Source organism: Rhinopithecus roxellana, chromosome 9 (assembly GCF_007565055.1).
Source record: "Rhinopithecus roxellana isolate Shanxi Qingling chromosome 9, ASM756505v1, whole genome shotgun sequence".
In the NCBI taxonomy this organism is placed as follows: Eukaryota; Metazoa; Chordata; class Mammalia; order Primates; family Cercopithecidae; genus Rhinopithecus; species Rhinopithecus roxellana.
This window is the reverse complement of record NC_044557.1, coordinates 126,031,414-126,048,954: the sequence shown is the minus strand read 5'-3', so window position 1 is coordinate 126,048,954 and position 17,541 is coordinate 126,031,414. Positions and strand designations below refer to the sequence as shown.

The 17,541-nt window shown below is 39.6% G+C and overlaps 1 protein-coding gene across 1 annotated transcript in view; it reads left to right on the top strand.

Moving 5' to 3' along the window:
* The window catches only part of TNKS (tankyrase), a 222,642-nt gene extending 211,787 nt beyond the window's left edge, over positions 1-10,855 (top strand). The window contains exon 27 of the mRNA XM_010353450.2: positions 6,760-10,855. Coding sequence (XP_010351752.1) covers positions 6,760-6,846 — 87 coding nt within the window. The 3' untranslated portion in view covers positions 6,847-10,855. The remainder of the gene's footprint in view (positions 1-6,759) is intronic.
* Positions 10,856-17,541: the final 6,686 nt, after the last annotated feature.

Genomic DNA, 17,541 nt, shown 5'->3' with positions numbered 1-17,541 from the left:
TAGGGAGGAAGGGAGGGAGGGCTAGAGAAAGGAAGGAAGGATGAGAGTGGGAGAGAGAGAGGAAGGAAGGAGGGAAAGAAGGAAGGAAAGGAGGGAGAGGAAGGAAGGGAGGGAGGGACAGACAGGGAGGGAGGGAGAGAAAGAACAGGATGGGGAGAGAGGAAGGAATGGAAGGGGAGAGAGGGACGAAGGGAAAAAGAGAGGAAGGGAGGGAGGGGAAGGAAGAGGGGGAGAGAGAGCGGAAGGAAGGGAGGGAGAAAGAGGAAGGGTGGGAGTGAGAGAGGGAGGAATGTAGGGAGAGATGGAAGGAAGGGAGATGGGGAGAACAGAGAGGGTGGGAGAGAGGGACGAGGGAATGAGTGAGGAGCATGGAGTGAGGGAAAGAGAGGTGTAGGGAGGCAGAGGGAGGGAGGGAGAGCAAGAGGGGGGAGAAAGAGGTACAGGGAGGCAGAGGGAGAGAAAGGGAGGGAAAGAGGGAGTGAGAGAGGGATGGAGGGAGAAAGAGGGGGTGGGTAGAAGGGATAGGCAGAGGGATGGGGGAGGGAGGGAGAGAGAGGGAGAGAGGGAGGGATGACATGGGAGTCATCAGGTACCCATTATTAGACTAGGCAAGAATTATTAATGGATGCTAAATATGGGGATATTCCACTAAGGAGAAGAATATTTGCATGATTTTCCTACTACAAACTTACTTTCAAAGGGGGCGGGGGGAGTAGTCATTATTATATATTGGAGAAAGGGGACAATGCCTTGACCAGATAATCAAAATCAACATCACCAGTGAGGGACAGATAGGCTTATATTGTCTCTCTAGGTGGATACTCTAAAGGCACGACATCTCTGCAGCATTCCAGCCAAAAATACGTGATGTAAGTCTAATCAAAATGATGAATGTTTTACTTTTTTTAATGTGGAAAGATTGTATTCTTCAAAAGTGTTAAAAGACAGACAAAGGCTGTGCTAACTTCCCAGATTACATGAGGCCCCAGAGACATGAAAACGAAGTTATCTTTCTGCCCCCAGACTGCAGCCAATATTGGAAGAGAAAGTACATTATTAGATCAACTGACAGAATTGGAATATGGATATTAAATAAAAGGATTATATCAATGTAAACTTACAAGGTTGATTCTGTACTTAGGTAAGGCAATATCTCTATGCTTAGAAAATATATACTGGCATATTTAGGGATAAAGGACTATGATGATGTATGTAACTTGTAAAAGTTTCAGGGAACATGCATGTGTGTTTGTGTGTGTGTGTGCAGGAGTATGTGTGTGTGGGTGTGGGTGTATCTAGTGTACAGAGATAGGGAAGGTGCAAATGATAAATGAGATAAATAAAACCTTCCCAAAGGTAGATCTGGGTAAGGTTATGTAGCTGCTGTTTTTGGTACCATTTTAATTTTTGCAACTTACTTGTAAGTTGGCAGCTGTTTCCAAATAAAAAGTTTTTAAAAAGGAAGGAATAAATTTGTCATGTTTTTCTGTTTAAATCATAAACCTTAGACTTCTAGAGAAGATGCTTTTTTTTACTTTTATTCAGTAATTATACTTCTAGAAATTTGTATTGGAATAATTAGTGATAGTCACACACACGCTATACACATGAATATATGGATAGTCGTCACTGTCTTGATTATCATAATAAAAAATTTAAACAACCTAAATATTCAGCAAAAGTAGAATTGTTAAATTTTAATATATTCATATGTCTGGTATTTTTTAACGTTTACATAATATATACCAAACATAGATTCACCCACAATATAAGAATATGGTTATCACCAGGTATTAATGAGTGATTTATTCACCCACAACATAAGAATATGGTTATCACTGGGTCATAATGAGTGGTTTCAGTTCTCTTTACCATATATTTTAAATATACTATAAGTTGTCTCTGATTCACCCACAACGTAAGGTGGTTATCACTGGGCATTAATGAGTGGTTTCAGTTCTCTTTACCATATATTTTAAATATACTATAAGTTGTCTCTGATTCACCCACAACATAAGGTGGTTATCGCTGGGCATTAATGAGTGGTTTCAGTTCTCTTTACCATGTATTTTAAATATACTATAAGTTGTCTCTGATTCACCCACAACATAAGGTGGTTATCGCTGGGCATTAATGAGTGGTTTCAGTTCTCTTTACCATGTATTTTAAATATACTATAAGTTGTCTCTGATTCACCCACAACATAAGGTGGTTATCGCTGGGCATTAATGAGTGGTTTCAGTTCTCTTTACCATGTATTTTAAATATACTATAAGTTGTCTCTGATTCACCCACAACATAAGGTGGTTATCGCTGGGCATTAATGAGTGGTTTCAGTTCTCTTTACCATGTATTTTAAATATACTATAAGTTGTCTCTGATTCACCCACAACATAAGGTGGTTATCGCTGGGCATTAATGAGTGGTTTCAGTTCTCTTTACCATATATTTTAAATATACTATAAGTTGTCTCTGATTCACCCACAACATAAGGTGGTTATCGCTGGGCATTAATGAGTGGTTTCAGTTCTCTTTACCATATATTTTAAATATACTATAAGTTGTCTCTGATTCACCCACAACATAAGGTGGTTATCGCTGGGCATTAATGAGTGGTTTCAGTTCTCTTTACCATGTATTTTAAATATACTATAAGTTGTCTCTGATTCACCCACAACATAAGGTGGTTATCGCTGGGCATTAATGAGTGGTTTCAGTTCTCTTTACCATATATTTTAAATATACTATAAGTTGTCTCTGATTCACCCACAACATAAGGTGGTTATCGCTGGGCATTAATGAGTGGTTTCAGTTCTCTTTACCATGTATTTTAAATATAAGTTATCTGCAGTAGTAAATATTTCTTTCATAGTTGGGTACAAAGAAATAATAGGGAATACTTAGAAGATAAGTATAAGTTTACTTTTCTGAAATTTACTGATTAACCATCTCCCAGGTAAAATTTGACTTGATAATTTAGTCAGAGTCTCTCATGAAGTAATTTTAGAGTGATTAGTACAAAACTTATTTGAAAGAAAAAAAGCTTGAATAATGAAATGCACTCAGCCTTTATTTTATTTCCGGAGAGGATAATTGCGCTTCCGTATTCAGGTATACTTGTACACATGGGTCATGTTAACTCCAGTGTCTACTAAATACGTTCTCATGAGCAGTTTTTGCTGATTTTATAGGGAAGTTTTCCTTTGCTAACTTTTATTTCATTCTCCTTAGTCACACGCTAAATCATCTTTCACTCTTAACGTTTCACACTTTCAAAAACACACAAATGGTTGATGTGTTTTGATTGAGGATTGATTTGAGTAGTAGCATTTGTTATTGGCGAGGTTGTTTCTTTCTTGAAGATTGAAAAGATACATTGAAGGTTAACTGAACTGTACTTGGAAAGAAAAAAGGCTCTGATTATAACATATGATTGGACTGAAGATGTCAGTGGTGTTTGTATATGTTGTACTTTAAACTTCACATTGGACATGAAGGGGAGGTGTTCTCTGCTCCAGAGATTTCACCTACTTTACTGAACTGATGTGAACAAGGCAGAATTACCTGACCAGAGAAGAAAAGACTATAGAAGAGAATGATTTCTAAAATGGTTTCCAAACACACAGAATCATTCAAGAGAGCATGACAGTCCCTTCCTCACCTCTATGAGACATAAACTGAGAGCATTTGAATTTACATTTTCGTGTTAGGGATTTGGATTAAGAAGAAATTTCAGAAAATGAGTTAGCAAAAGTGGTTTTGTATTAAACACATACACACACACACACACACACACACCCACACATCCACATCCACACACACACACATCCACACACACATACACACACACACCCACATCCACAGACACAGACACACACACACACATACACACATCCACACACACACACACACACACACATCCACATACACACACACACACACACATCCACATACACACACACATCCACACACACACACACACACACATATACACACATACACACACACACACAATGCTTGTATAACCAGCGTGGATTTAAAGTGACTTGACAGAAAATGATGGGTTTTGGTCCATCTTAGGCCCTTCTAGTTGTGCAGTTTAGTAATTCCCTTGCCTTTAATCCTCTGGACTGTGATGTGATTAATTAGTGTCTTAAAGGGCACACAGAAACAATTGGGTAGCCTAATCATTAGGAACCAGGAGCACTTAGATAAGGACCTCTAAGCAATTCATGCCATTAGAATCTTAGAATCTGCCTGACTAAAATGGATGTGTGTCAGGGATCTCTGTAAATCATGAGCTACCTAAATGCAGACACTGGCACTGTTGACTCCTTTGCTTCAACAACTTCTCCGCAAGTAAAATAATGGGTCATAGAAAGTATTATAGGGATTTAACTTTACTGGGACAAAAGAAAGGAGTGGGTGTCCACTCATTTTTGACACTCAGCATTTGCCAGCCTGTGTTCTTTTTACCTTTCTCCTGTTTTTGTCTGTCTGCATGGTAAGTTCCTTCACAGCAGGGTCCACATCTCACACCAGAGTTCTATCCTGGCTAACACGATGAAACCCCGTCTCTACTAAAAATACAAAAAAAAAAGTTAGCCGGGCGAGGTGGCGGGCGCCTGTAGTCCCAGCTACTCGGGAGGCTGAGGCAGGAGAATGGCGGGAACCCGGGAGGCGGAGGTTGCAGTGAGCCGAGATCGCGCCACTCACTCCAGCCGGGGCGACAGAGCGAGACTTGTCTCAAAAAAAAGAAAAGAAAAAACTGCAAATAGTTTCTTTTGTGAGAAACTATAATATTCTCACAGAAATAAAAGTACAAACTGGTTACTGAGACTTCAGATTGGAAAGTCAGGAAAGATTCTCAATCTTGGTTTCTTCCCACCAAATGTACTAAAATAGAAACTGTTGCTGTTTTTAACTAAAATCAGAGCAGACTGGAATTATGGAAAATAATATTATGAAAGATTCCTTATATATATATATAGACAGAACTTAACATATTAATATTTTTTGTTCTTTTTAAAGTCCTTGCTGAGACCTTTTAGGAGGGAGTACTCTCTAATGAATAATACTAATAAAAAGAATAACAATAATAGATCCTTACTATGTCAGACCTCTTCTAAGACTTTTGCATTTAGTTCTCACAAAAATCCTAATATTACTAAATGTTAACACTAATATTAAATTTATCTCACATCCTATTAAATATTAACATTAATATTAAATATTTCACAAAAATTCTAATATTAACATTAACATTAATTTTTTTGTTTGTTTTGAGACAGAGTCTCGCTCGCTCTGTCGCCCAGGCTGGAGTGCAGTGGCGCAATCTCGGCTCACTGCAAGCTCCGCCTCCCGGCTTCACACCATTCTCCTGCCTCAGTCTCCGGAGTAGCTGGGACTACAGACACCCGCCACCGCGCCGGCTAATTTTTTATATTTTTAGTAGAGACGGGGTTTCACTGTGTTAGCCAGGATAGTCTCGATCTCCTGACCTCGTGATCCACCCACCTCAGCCTCCCAAAGTGCTGGGATTACAGGCGTGAGCCATCGCGCCCGGCCTAACATTAATATTAAATATTATCTCACAAAAATCCTAATATTATTAAATATAAAATATTTAATTTTAAATGTTAGGATATAATCCTAATATTATATCTTAATAGGTACAGATGAGGAGAGCTGAGGCACAGCTGTATGTTTCTGCTATATGTTTCTGTCTCCCAAGTCAAGGGGTATAGCTATGAATTATTCAGTAAATCTATCACATGTTTATTTCTACATTTTAAATATTAAAGTTCAGTTTTTACTTGTCCTTCATTCCTTTTATCTTATCCTGTATCTATATGCAAGCAATTTGTTGGTCAGCATTGAACAAACTATTTTTGGTCCCCAAAACACTTTGCTCACCCAAGTTTTTTTTTAGTCACAGACCACTCTGAACTACTGAGTCTAGTTTCATCATCATGTTATAGTTAGGGCTGAAGAATTCCTATGTAGTCTGGTCACTAAGGGGTGTCCTACCTTTCCTTCCAAATTGCTGCCTTCATTGCGATTTCTGATTGAGGTTTTCAGCAGCTTCCTCTGATCAGCCTCCTTTTTCCTGCTCCCACCAAGAAGTGCTCTTCCCATTCCAGACACAGCCTTGTGTTTTACTGATTGCAAGAAAAAAGAGAACGAGAATATGAAGGAGGCCAGTCTAAACTGGAGCCCTTATCTGTCCTGTAAATGATGCCTTTGAGTAGTCAGTTTTTAAAAATTGTTCCCAAACTGTTGTTTCTAGGTTATTGGTGACTCAGTACATCTTACCTGTATTCCTTCTAGCTCAGTGGGTTACATCATCTTCTGTGATTAATTTGGATTTGATTTGGCAAAATTTTTCTTTCATTTAGCAAGCTTTTATTGAACACACACTGTGTGAACTAATGCTCTGTGAGGTGAAAAAGAAAGATATTAGTGCTGCCTTGGGCCTCAGTTTCCCTACTTATGCCACATGGCTCTCTAATAAGGGATGAATGGAGTTTAATTTACAGTATTCAAAGTAGAAGTAACATTCAGTTTTCTAGATTGTAGGGTTTTTATACACATTTATATGCAGTTAAGTAGGTGAACCTCCAAATTGTTCAGGCGCCTGTTACTGAGTCTGTGTGGAATATTGGTCACGATTAACAGCCTTTGAGGCTTGCACATTCAGTAAGGCTTTAATATTGTGCCTACTAGAAGGGTGATTGTTTTTCTTCTTGTCCTTCCTAGGCATACCCAGAGTATCTCATCACTTACCAGATCATGAAGCCAGAGGCCCCTTCCCAGACTGCAACAGCCGCAGAGCAGAAGACCTAGTGAATGCCTGCTGGTGAAGGCCGGATCAGATTTCAGCCTGGGACTGGATTACAGAGGATTGTTTCTAACAACAACATCAATATTCTAGAAGTCCCTGACAGCCTAGAAATAAGCTGTTTGTCTTTTATAAAGCATTGCTATAGTGATGAATAGTATGAGTAACTGATACATACTCAACTGCTACTGTTCCCTTTGAGGAAATGTTTACAGGGGCGGCCTTTTAACATATCTCAGGCTCATTTTCATTGCAATTATCCATTTCTAAAACAAGATCACTGCAATCTAGACTTGGAAATGGGAAATAAGAAAACATAACCAATGCTTTTTCAGCTGTTCACGATTCACACACTACATTTGTTTTGTTATGCATGACACGTGTATATAACAAATATACACATGACAGGCGACAGGCTTGTTTTTGATTTGCCAGACATGCATCATTGGCTATTGTTTGTTTGTTTTTTGGTTTTTGTGGTGTTTTTTGGTTACTTTGAAAATGAGCCAGAGCCTTCTTGAGGATATTTTGCACAAAGTCACGCTGACAAAATCATGAGCAATGCAACCCGAGCTTCTGGCTCAGCAAGATTCAGTTTCCACTGTAAAAATTTTTTTTATTTTGCTCTGTAGCTGCACATCTCATTAACATAAATGGAGATGAAAAGGAAAAAACATCAAGTTTTAGTAGAATCAGCCTACTTACAAGGGAAGGGCACAAACACCAACCTGACTTAGGAACTCCTGCATTCAGAGAAGTCAAAGCCGGTGAAGGCCACTCGCTCTTTCCAATACAAGCCTGCCACAGAGGTCTTCGGGACAGTACTGGAGATGCAGGCTGACACAGGCTTGAGTTCCAAGGTGAAAAAACTGGGGAGACTGTGAAGGAGGAGCTGCATTAAGGAGGATGAAGAGCGTGTGGTTCTGTATCATTGCAGCCCCAGTGGACCCAGGGGATGCCTCCAAAAAGTAAATGCTTCCCTTCCCTTAGTCTGTACTGTTGGGATTGTTACCCCCTCCAAATTAGCTGCCTTATTTCAAAAGTCAGTGAAATTACTGTGCTTCATTGGAGTCACAAAAATACCACTTTATTGTCTCTCTAGTTGAGAAAGCTGGGATTCAGACCCGGATAGTGGATAGATAACACACAAATGCAAGGACTTTTTTGTTTACGCCAGATTTGGGGTTTATTTTGAGTGGCTTGCTTCAAATAGTTCATAAAGATCCTTGCATTAAATTTTTGAACCATTTCTTCAAACTTCTTAGTGTATTTAGACAAGGAGAACAAAAATGGAAACCAAAGCCCTTTCCGTTATTTTTTTAAGTGAAGGTGAGAAAGAAATACCATACAATTTTCTTTGTGAAATTACTGTTTATTTTCATCAACATTTACCAAGTGCCATTGACATTTATAAAAAAAAAAAAGTATCCCTTAAATAGTTCTTACACTTGCCCTTTTCACCTTAACTGAATATGAATTGAGTGCACTAATTTATTTACTTGATATGCTGTGCATCTACTCTGCTTTGAAGCAAAAGAAATACAAACATGAGGAGGAACAGGAAAGACAGTGTGACACAAACTTGCCGTTGCAGTTGAAAGCCCTGAAGACGATGGGTTTAATGCAAGGTGATTAAGCTGTGACCTCCTTTAATCTCCTGAAGCAAAGTAAAACGGTTACATGCAAAACTTCTAGACATAGACTCTTAAAATACACACATTTTGCTTTCATTTTGGCTTCAACCCAGTGCTGGAACTAGGCATCCAGACTAGTTTGAATTTTTGTAGCTGAATCTTGCATGGGTGCTCAAAATTAAATCAAGAATTCGCCTCAGTTGTTGCTTCTTTTGAGGTTTCAGTGACCCAAGCTGGGTGTGTGTGTCTTGGCTACTTGTTTAATAGCACTGGAATTCCATATGAGGCTTTGAGAGTTGATATTCATTAAGAGGGAGTTTTTCCCGCTCTTTACTTCTCTTTTGCTCTAACAAAGGGTTGAAGAAATTGCCATCTGTGTAGTTTTCAGTAGCTGTCAAGTGTGTATTACTTACCTTCCCCCAGACGTAGTTTAAAATGGTAAATACAGCTGTGATTTTTAGTTAAGTAAAAGAGTTAATATGATATAGATATGGAAAGCTTTATAGCTTCATTAAAAAGATAAACCACTCCCTAACTGTGGTTGTATGTTGTTTCCATCATACTAACTAGATTAATGGATGCGCCAGTTTTCATCTTGGTCCTTACACTTGAGAAGTTAAACTGTGGTTCAATATTTAAACTGCCAGTGTTCTATGTCTCATGTTCTGTGTGCCAAGTGAAGGTACTGTGTAAGGAAGACATTTGCGGTGCTTCTTGTCTTATAATGATTCAAATATATAGTCGTTCTTGAAAGAGTGTGCATATATTACTCATCTGCTTAAGAGAGTGGGTTAATGGATATATCACAGGAGCCAAATACATTTTTTTCAGAACTTGAAAACCAAAGGTCATCATGAGTGCACTCAAAAGTTAGCAAGTTGATTACATTTGGGATTTTCATCTGTGGCTGTATGAAGAACCCTTTCCAATATAAAAGCATGGCATTAAATTAGGCCGAAGTCTTTTATTTTTTGTCTACGTACTATATAGAAATACTAGCAAGTTAGGATCATCCAATTAGGCCTACCCCAAAATGGCCCCTCTGTTTCCCTAACCACATGGAAGAAAGAATCTGAATGTCTCCACCAGCTTTACCCAAGTTCCAAAACTAAAGGGCTTCTGCAGACCTGATGGTGCCAGTTTACCTGCTGTTGGCCAACTGGATACTTGACTCAGGCATAAATTAAGTGCCCTGGTCCTGAAATTTTCTCCTTGTATTTGACCTCCTTCCCTGTATTTGACCTCCTTCCCTGTTCCCTAAATTACAGGTCTGGAATTAAAATGAGCTCCAGCAATGACCTTTGACTCCATTTATTTTCTCCTCCCGCATCTTCGGTCTTAAAAAAAGGAGAGCAGATACCTCTTAGTTTTTGCATCACAACCGGGAATGGGTATTGGGCCTCATGCGCTTTGCTCAGAACATTCTGCCGCTTTGTTAACAAATGACAGCATGGAACCCAGAGTTTTGATTCTATGCAAAATAACAGCAGTGCAACCAGGATTCTTGCTTTCCTTTTCCTTCTTGGAGTTTGGAATTTCTAGCTTTTCAAGCAGCATAAGTAGAATCAACATGAGGATGTTTTCATGAAATAGCATCCTTATACTCCTTTGAGCTTGATTTAGTGGCTAGACGGATTTCCCTTTGCTCTCAAAATAGCAAAGTGCATTGAAATATACAGAGAAATGCCCGAATATGGCAAGCAAGTAAAGTAATGTAGGTTAACGTTCTATTATTGTATCCGTTTTACAAAAAATAAAATAAAAATTTGATTTATGCTGGAGAACATTAGAATGCAATACGTTGTCTAGGTTTTCTCCGTTTCGTTGTCTCTCCCAATCGCACGAAGGGTTATTGAGCACTGTCCCCACCCCCGCCTTTTTAAACGTGCACTATCTGGATTCCTGTAAATGGCCTTGCAAACAGAAGTGGTGTGTGTTTTCAAGCACCTTTCCCCCATTGTGTCCGAATCCCATTTGTGTGACATCTGTGACAAATAGCCTTCTTACTGTGTTTTCTGCTGTACTAATTATCTCACATAAAGCTATAGACCTTACTAATTTGGCAGGTATTCACAACTGACATTAGGATTTCATGTCAGAAATTTATTTAAAGAGTAAAGTTAAATTTGTTTAGTGTCAGATCAGTGACAGAGAAGTGAAAAGAAAGTAATTGTGAAAGTGATGTTTGAGCTATTGTACACATCTAGCATATGAAAAGGAAATGCATTCAAAAAATACTACTCTAAAACATGAGGCTTCGTCAGCAACGTGTGCATTCTGCTATTAAGAGACGATTAAATTTTTCTCCTCTAGAAAGCCTTAACTATGGCAGAAACTTTTTAACCTTTTATATTTTAATAAATAAAACATTGTAGTCCCATTTCTTAGTGTTTGAAAGGTGTGTCAGTGAGTCGGCCATGCCTCCATGTGTTTCATACCTGTTCATCTTATTTTATGATGGTATATTTCATAAGTAATATTCCCTTACATGCAATGGAGCTGATTAAAATTAATCCATTTCAATTTCTCCATATCGGAAATTCCTCAGCTACCAGATTCCTGGTTTGGAGAAGTGCTGGAAAGATTTCAAAGCCTATTCAATTGTGTATGTGGGGATACAACAACCACTGTGATACGTTGTAGAATATGAGTGATACGCAAGCTGTTTTTTAATTGTTTTAAAATGTAAACTATGGTTATACTAAAGTGAAAACCTAGAGGAAGCTAAAGATTTTATATACTTTGTATGGCCAAATACGGTTATAGTATGACCAGTTGTATACATTGCCAGAGAGTTCTGCCTCCTCTGAAATAACATTCGCACCGTAGATTGCATTTCTGCTTTTCCTTCTTTCACATTCTTTTTTGCTTTACACGTCACGTCTTCGCACCTGCCCTACCACCCATCCTTTCAAAGAGGTTTCTCTCACGTTCTAGAATTCAGATTGTTCTGTTATTTTTTTTATCAGTCGACCCATTTCTGCAGGCAGCCCTGAAAGCCCTTGTGTTGAGTCAGAGTGTTTGCAGAGAAATGCAGTTGAACCCTGGTAGTGGGATGTCCCTCACACACCCGTGCACCCCTCCCAAAGTTCAGGATGAAAGGCTAGAAAGCGCAGTCAAAGTTAGGAAAGAACACAGATCTTTGAGGCCAATAGCCCAGACCTAGAAGATGACCTTGACTGTGTAAACATTGTCTCCATGACACCAAACATTTACACTCTTCATGTGCATATAACACCTGCTTCTGCTCCCATGGTTTCAAGCTCATCTTATCTTTGTAGTAGTAATATTTGTCTTTGATACCTACGAACTAAAAAGGTACTTTTATCAAGGTTTCTCAAAACATTGACAAAACCAGCTTTGAGGAAATGTGGAGTGTTGCCCGGCAACAGCACCAGAGTAGTAATTGTATTTTCTCATTGTGATGTTAGTCTGTGTAAGTAACCAGTGTAGTGACTCTTTGGTTCCTTATTGGCGTTTTTATTTTTAGTCTCTGTGTGACCCACCAGTGGCAGGGGTTCCAACCCCCTCTCCTCTCTTTTTTGCGTTTATCTATTTGTAGGATTGTCAGATAAAGTACAAGATGCCCAGTTAAGTTTGAATTTCAGAGAAACAATTTAGCTTAAGAATGTTTCATGCAATATTTGGCATTTATTTACAATAAAAGCATTCGTTATTTGAAATTCAAATGTAACTGAGCATGCTGGGTTTTTTCATTGTTTGGTTTTCTAAATCTGGCATTCCTACAGATTTGGTCATGGAAAATCACCTACAGCATGTTAAACTCCTCTGGTCATCATCACCTTGTCACCTGAAATAAAAGTCCTTTTTCCCTCCCCCTCCACTTCTTTCCAAAGGAAGGCATCAAGGAACGTAACTTGCCTGCCTGGCGGGTTTCTATTTAAGACATCTTTGTGATTATATTTAACCTGCAATTGTGCTTTGGCTTAATGTCTAGCTCACTGTACTTGTAATTGATTAATATTCAATAAAACCATTTTTAAAATACACTTGTGTGGATAGCAGTTAGCTCTTAAGTATTTTCATTTTGCCCTGCTTGTTCATTTCTGCCTGACCAACCTTAACACAAGTGACCTGAAAAAACTGTCAGAATACAAATACCAACCCTCCCTCTCCATCTTCCCGTGAGTCCCGTTTTAAGTGACTTATACTCACCTCTCAGCCCACATGGGAGTTACTGAATAACTTCTGCATCAGCAGGAGCAACACGGGTTCCTGTCAGAAATATCTCTTAAACAGGCTGACACCTTAGAGTTAGACCTCATGCCAGGTCCAGAGGCAGCCCAGAGGCCTTGCACAACATGATTGCTCAGAGACTCACCCTGTCCACCTCTCGGGGGAGAGGGAGGGGAAGAACACCCACTTCATGCAACAGTCAGTATTAAATACCCAGCACAGTGCCTGGAGCAGAGGACTAAGAAAATCCTTCCATTCTTCCCCTCTTCTTTCTCCAGGCCTAGGGATCTATTACATAGCAAATTTGAAACTAGAATTTTATCTGCACATTAACTTCTTTTGCCAGAGGGATTGTCAGAGCGACAAAGAGACATAAATAAATGGAAGTGCTCTAGTAACCCTGCAAATAACAATAACCATCACTGAGGCCCTACATGAACCAAGTACTTTGTATACATACATTTTCATTAATAACCCCAAAAACTTTGCAAAACTGGCCTTTTAATTCTGTTTTGCAGGTGAGGAAGTGAAACTGGAAGTGGTTAAATTAGTTATGTTATATCCCAGAATGCCTTCCACTATAAGACTAAATACCAGATGGCTGAGCACGGTGGGTCATGCCTGTAATTCCAGCACTTTGGGAGGCTGAGGCAGATAGATCACGAGGTCAGGAGATCGAGACCATCCTGGCTAACACGGTGAAACCCCGTCTCTACTAAAAAATACAAAAAATTAACCGGGCATGGTGACAGGCACCTGTAGTCCCAGCTACTTGGGAGGCTGAGGCAGGAGAATGGTATGAACCCAGGAGGTGGAGCTTGCAGTGAGCCAAGATCACGCCACTGCACTCCAGCCTGGGCGACAGAGCAAGACTCCATCTCAAAAAAAGAAAAAAGATTAATTACCAGTTGCTATGTACCAATCAATCACAGGTGGAGCATCAGTGTTTAAGCAAGAATGAAAGCACAAACTTGACTCTACCACATGATTTTATGTCAGTGTCTCATGCGATAATCAGATTCTGAATGCCATTAGAATCAGGTTTTGCCTTTTGGTTATAGAAAGGGAAATTATAGAGGGGACAATTTTGGGAATAAGGTGTTATAGAAAGGGTTATAGAAATAGAAATTATCTGAATTGTGCACAAAAAGCAAGTGGAATATAAAACAGCAACTTAGAATTTCAACAGCCAGGGTTGGTTTATGACACAGACGTATTCCAAGGGCCTGCTTTTATAGCATCAACCACTGTGGGTAGGGGATTGGGGGAAGTGGGGAGGGGCAGCTGTAAATCACTTGCTGGATTGGGTTTATTTTCTGAAGGAAATCACTTGCTAGAAAACTAGATCCTATTAAAGGGATGAGTGCTTCTTGGGTAGCCAGTTTTGAAGAACTGTTTTTGGATTATGTTGTCTACGTTGAGTGTTCGGATGCTGTGACCTGGTTTCTCTCATTAGAGGCAGCGTGTCCTATTTATAGCACCTGTCAACCTTTATCATTTGGCTAGGTCCACTTTTCTTCATTATCTTATAAGACTGTACAAGAGGCCTCCAAGCTGAAAGAGCACCTGACACTATATTGGAAATAATGAAAGTTGGGTCATCTATTCCCATTAAGTTGGAACCTAACTGTCAGGTTTTCTGGTTGGCATCAGCTCTGAACACTTGGATATGTAAAAAAAAAAAAAAAAACAAAAAAAAAAAAAAACAGTGGAAAAGGGGGTGGTGTGTACGTCTTCATTTCTACCAACTACCATCTACCGTACAGTGCTAATAAAACAACTTTGCATTAGACAATATGAAAGATGTTAATTTTGTTAATATGATTCTTGGCATACTATTCCTGCCCAAGGACCCATTTGTAAAATAAGTCTATTCACCTGTACTTTCATAATTTTGCCTACAAATCAGTGGTATGTAACCCAAAGTATAAAGTGTAAGGTAACCGTGCTTATGAGTCATTGGGAGTATGTAGAGGCTGAAGGCAGGAAACCAGTGCTTGCCCTACAGTACAGAATTGCTTCATAACTCCAAGGCATTTCTATGAAGGCCATGTCTCTACCTTTCATCTGTCAAGTAGGAATACTGGCTGCCATATAGTTATTTAATTTAGGACTACTTAAAAGATGTACGAGGTGATACAAATTGAATGCTTTTGGGGTCTGAGAAGATGGAAGTAGAACAATGAGAATTTTGGGTGTCTAGTCTGTTAGTGTGACTGTTACCAAAACACCTGGGGTTTGATCTAGGCCCTGCTGCTTGCCGCACAGAAAGCCAATGACTGAGATGATAAGTATTGCCAAGGAAGAAGGCTTTAATTGGGTACTGCGGCCAAGGAGATGGGAGTTCAGTCTCAAATCCATCTCCCTAACTAAAACTAGGGGTTTATATACCAGGGAAGAAATGTGTAAGAAAACAGGAACTAGGGAGAGGCAAGGAAGCAATCATGATGATTGAGGGGTTCAGCATCTCACTGTCTGGATGTGTTGATCTGGTGAGTTTCAGTTCTTTGATACTTTTTGAGAGGCCTGAGGGATCCTGTCCTGAGGAAGGAACTAAGATAAAACAAATATAAGTTTTGAGCTTTAAAAGCAGAAGTGTCCATTTCTATGTTTATCCAAAAACAATTGTGTATGCGAATGTTGGGTCAATTTCATAACTAGTTAGCTGAAAGACTGAAGGATTACAACTTCCAGCTCTGCCACTGGAAGGCCTAAGTTCATAGCGTGGTTTCATCACTTACTAGCCATGTGACCTTGAGAATTTTCTTACGCTTCTTGGGTCTGTTTCCTCATCATCAAAAATTAGTATACAACAACTACAACTACTATTTCATAGAGTTGCCATGAGAATTAAATGAGTTAACTTGCATAGTATGTTCTTTTTTTTTTTTAATCTGAAAACTGGCTTTCCATTCTGCCCCCTAAGAAAAAGTACTTAATTGGCTAGAATGAGAGATTAGAAGAAAGCATATCTATGACTGGCTCAGACCCCTTAAAGAATTTTCTGCCGGCTGGGCATGGTGGTGCACGTCTGTAATCCCAGCACTTTGGGAGGCTGAGGCGGGTGGATCACGAGGTCAGGAGATTGAGACCATCCTGGCTAACACAGTGAAACCCCATCTCTACTAAAAAAATACAAAACATTAGCCAGGTGTGGCGGCATGCACCTGTAGTCCCAGCTGCTTGGAAGGCTGAGGCAGGAGAATGGCGTGAACCCGGGAGGTGGAGCTTGCAGTGAGCTGAGATCGCGCCACCACACTCCAGCCTGGACAACAGAGCAAGAATCCATCTCAAAAAAAAAAAAAAAAAAAAAAAAATTTCTGCCTAATTGAAGCCCAGAGTGCTGCAGAGTGGAACCAGATGTCCATGATCAGCCCTAACATTTTTGTCACCAAACTACTGTACTGGCTCAGAGCTCTTGCCAGATCTTCTGGGGTTGCTCCTTACTGAAGCAGTAATGAGAACACACTATTTCATAGCAAGGTATATACAACTACATCTTCATCAGTGTTGATGTTGATGAGCATAGTATAGCAAAGTACCCCAGAAGTCATCCAAATCCCCAGAGAGAAAAGCCTAAAACTATTACTGTATTAGCGTCCGACTCTAGAAGGCTGCCATAGATCCAAGGCAAATGTTGATGGGGGGCTGGGGAGGAGTTCAGGGGAGGGCCTCCCATTCAGTAAGTGTATCTAGGAGTTCAGTAAGGAAACTATCCAAACTGTGATCAAAGTAACCACATCTTTGGTAATGGAAAGACTTGGCCAGTTGGACATTTTCTAAAATTTGAATAGGAGGCTTAGAGGAAAAGAAGGAACAAAGAGAGGTCTGAGGTTTTCTCATAGCAGGAGAGCAAAAATCTTGGTTGCCACTCAAGTTTACTTAAGCCTGATTTCATCCTCACCATCTAGTAGCATTTCTCATGGTCACAGCCGCGAGTAAGAGAAAGGCAAAGGTTTATCCAATACTTTTTATTCATTTAAATCTGTTCCAAATCCATTACTCTGAGGAATTGCACTTTTATTGTCCCTGATTACAGTTGCTTGACTATCTACGTGCTTTGGACTTGTCTCTGATTAGATGGCTCATTTTTTTTCATGGTAGGAACCATGGGCTCCCCAATACCACCTGCCATAGTACCCTGAACATAGAACACTGATTCTATTTCCAAGCAGCATTTGAACAGGCTGTCTTTTAATAAACTGGCAGCCTGTCCTTTAATAAATGGAGTGTAGCTAGATCTTGTTAAAACACCTTCAAATACCCTAAGCTGACCACATGCTGAAGGATGAGGATACGGGTGCAAAATAGCTTTTCGTAGAGTCTGAGAACCAGAATGGGTCTTTAGAGATCACCTGGTCCAGCGGCATTATTTTTTTACTGAAGAATTTGTAGAAGGCCACATAGCTACAATGAGGCAGGACAGACACCAGAATCCAAACTTCTGGCTTCCATTTGGACTTATAAATAGCATTCCCACCCAATGACACTAATTCTTAAAATGACCATCTTTAATTCTTCACACCCTTTCCTCTTTCTTCTAACCTTCTACAAACAGCTACTAAGTCCTATAGAAATATTTTAGCCGTCAGATCTCTCATTCATCCCTTGAGATCTGCCTGGACTAGCAGTTGCTCACCTCCACTACCAAAACCTTCTGAAAGCACAATTCTGATTAGAGAACTATGTCATGTGGGAAGTTACCTTGATTCAATGGTAGCCTCCACAGATACTACCAGGCAGACTATCCCTGAGTTCCTAGAGCAGAAAAGTCCAAACCAAATGAAAAAGCTCAAATACTTTTTTTTTTTTTTTTTTTTTTTTTTGAGACGGAGTCTCGCTCTGTCGCCCGGGCTGGAGTGCAGTGGC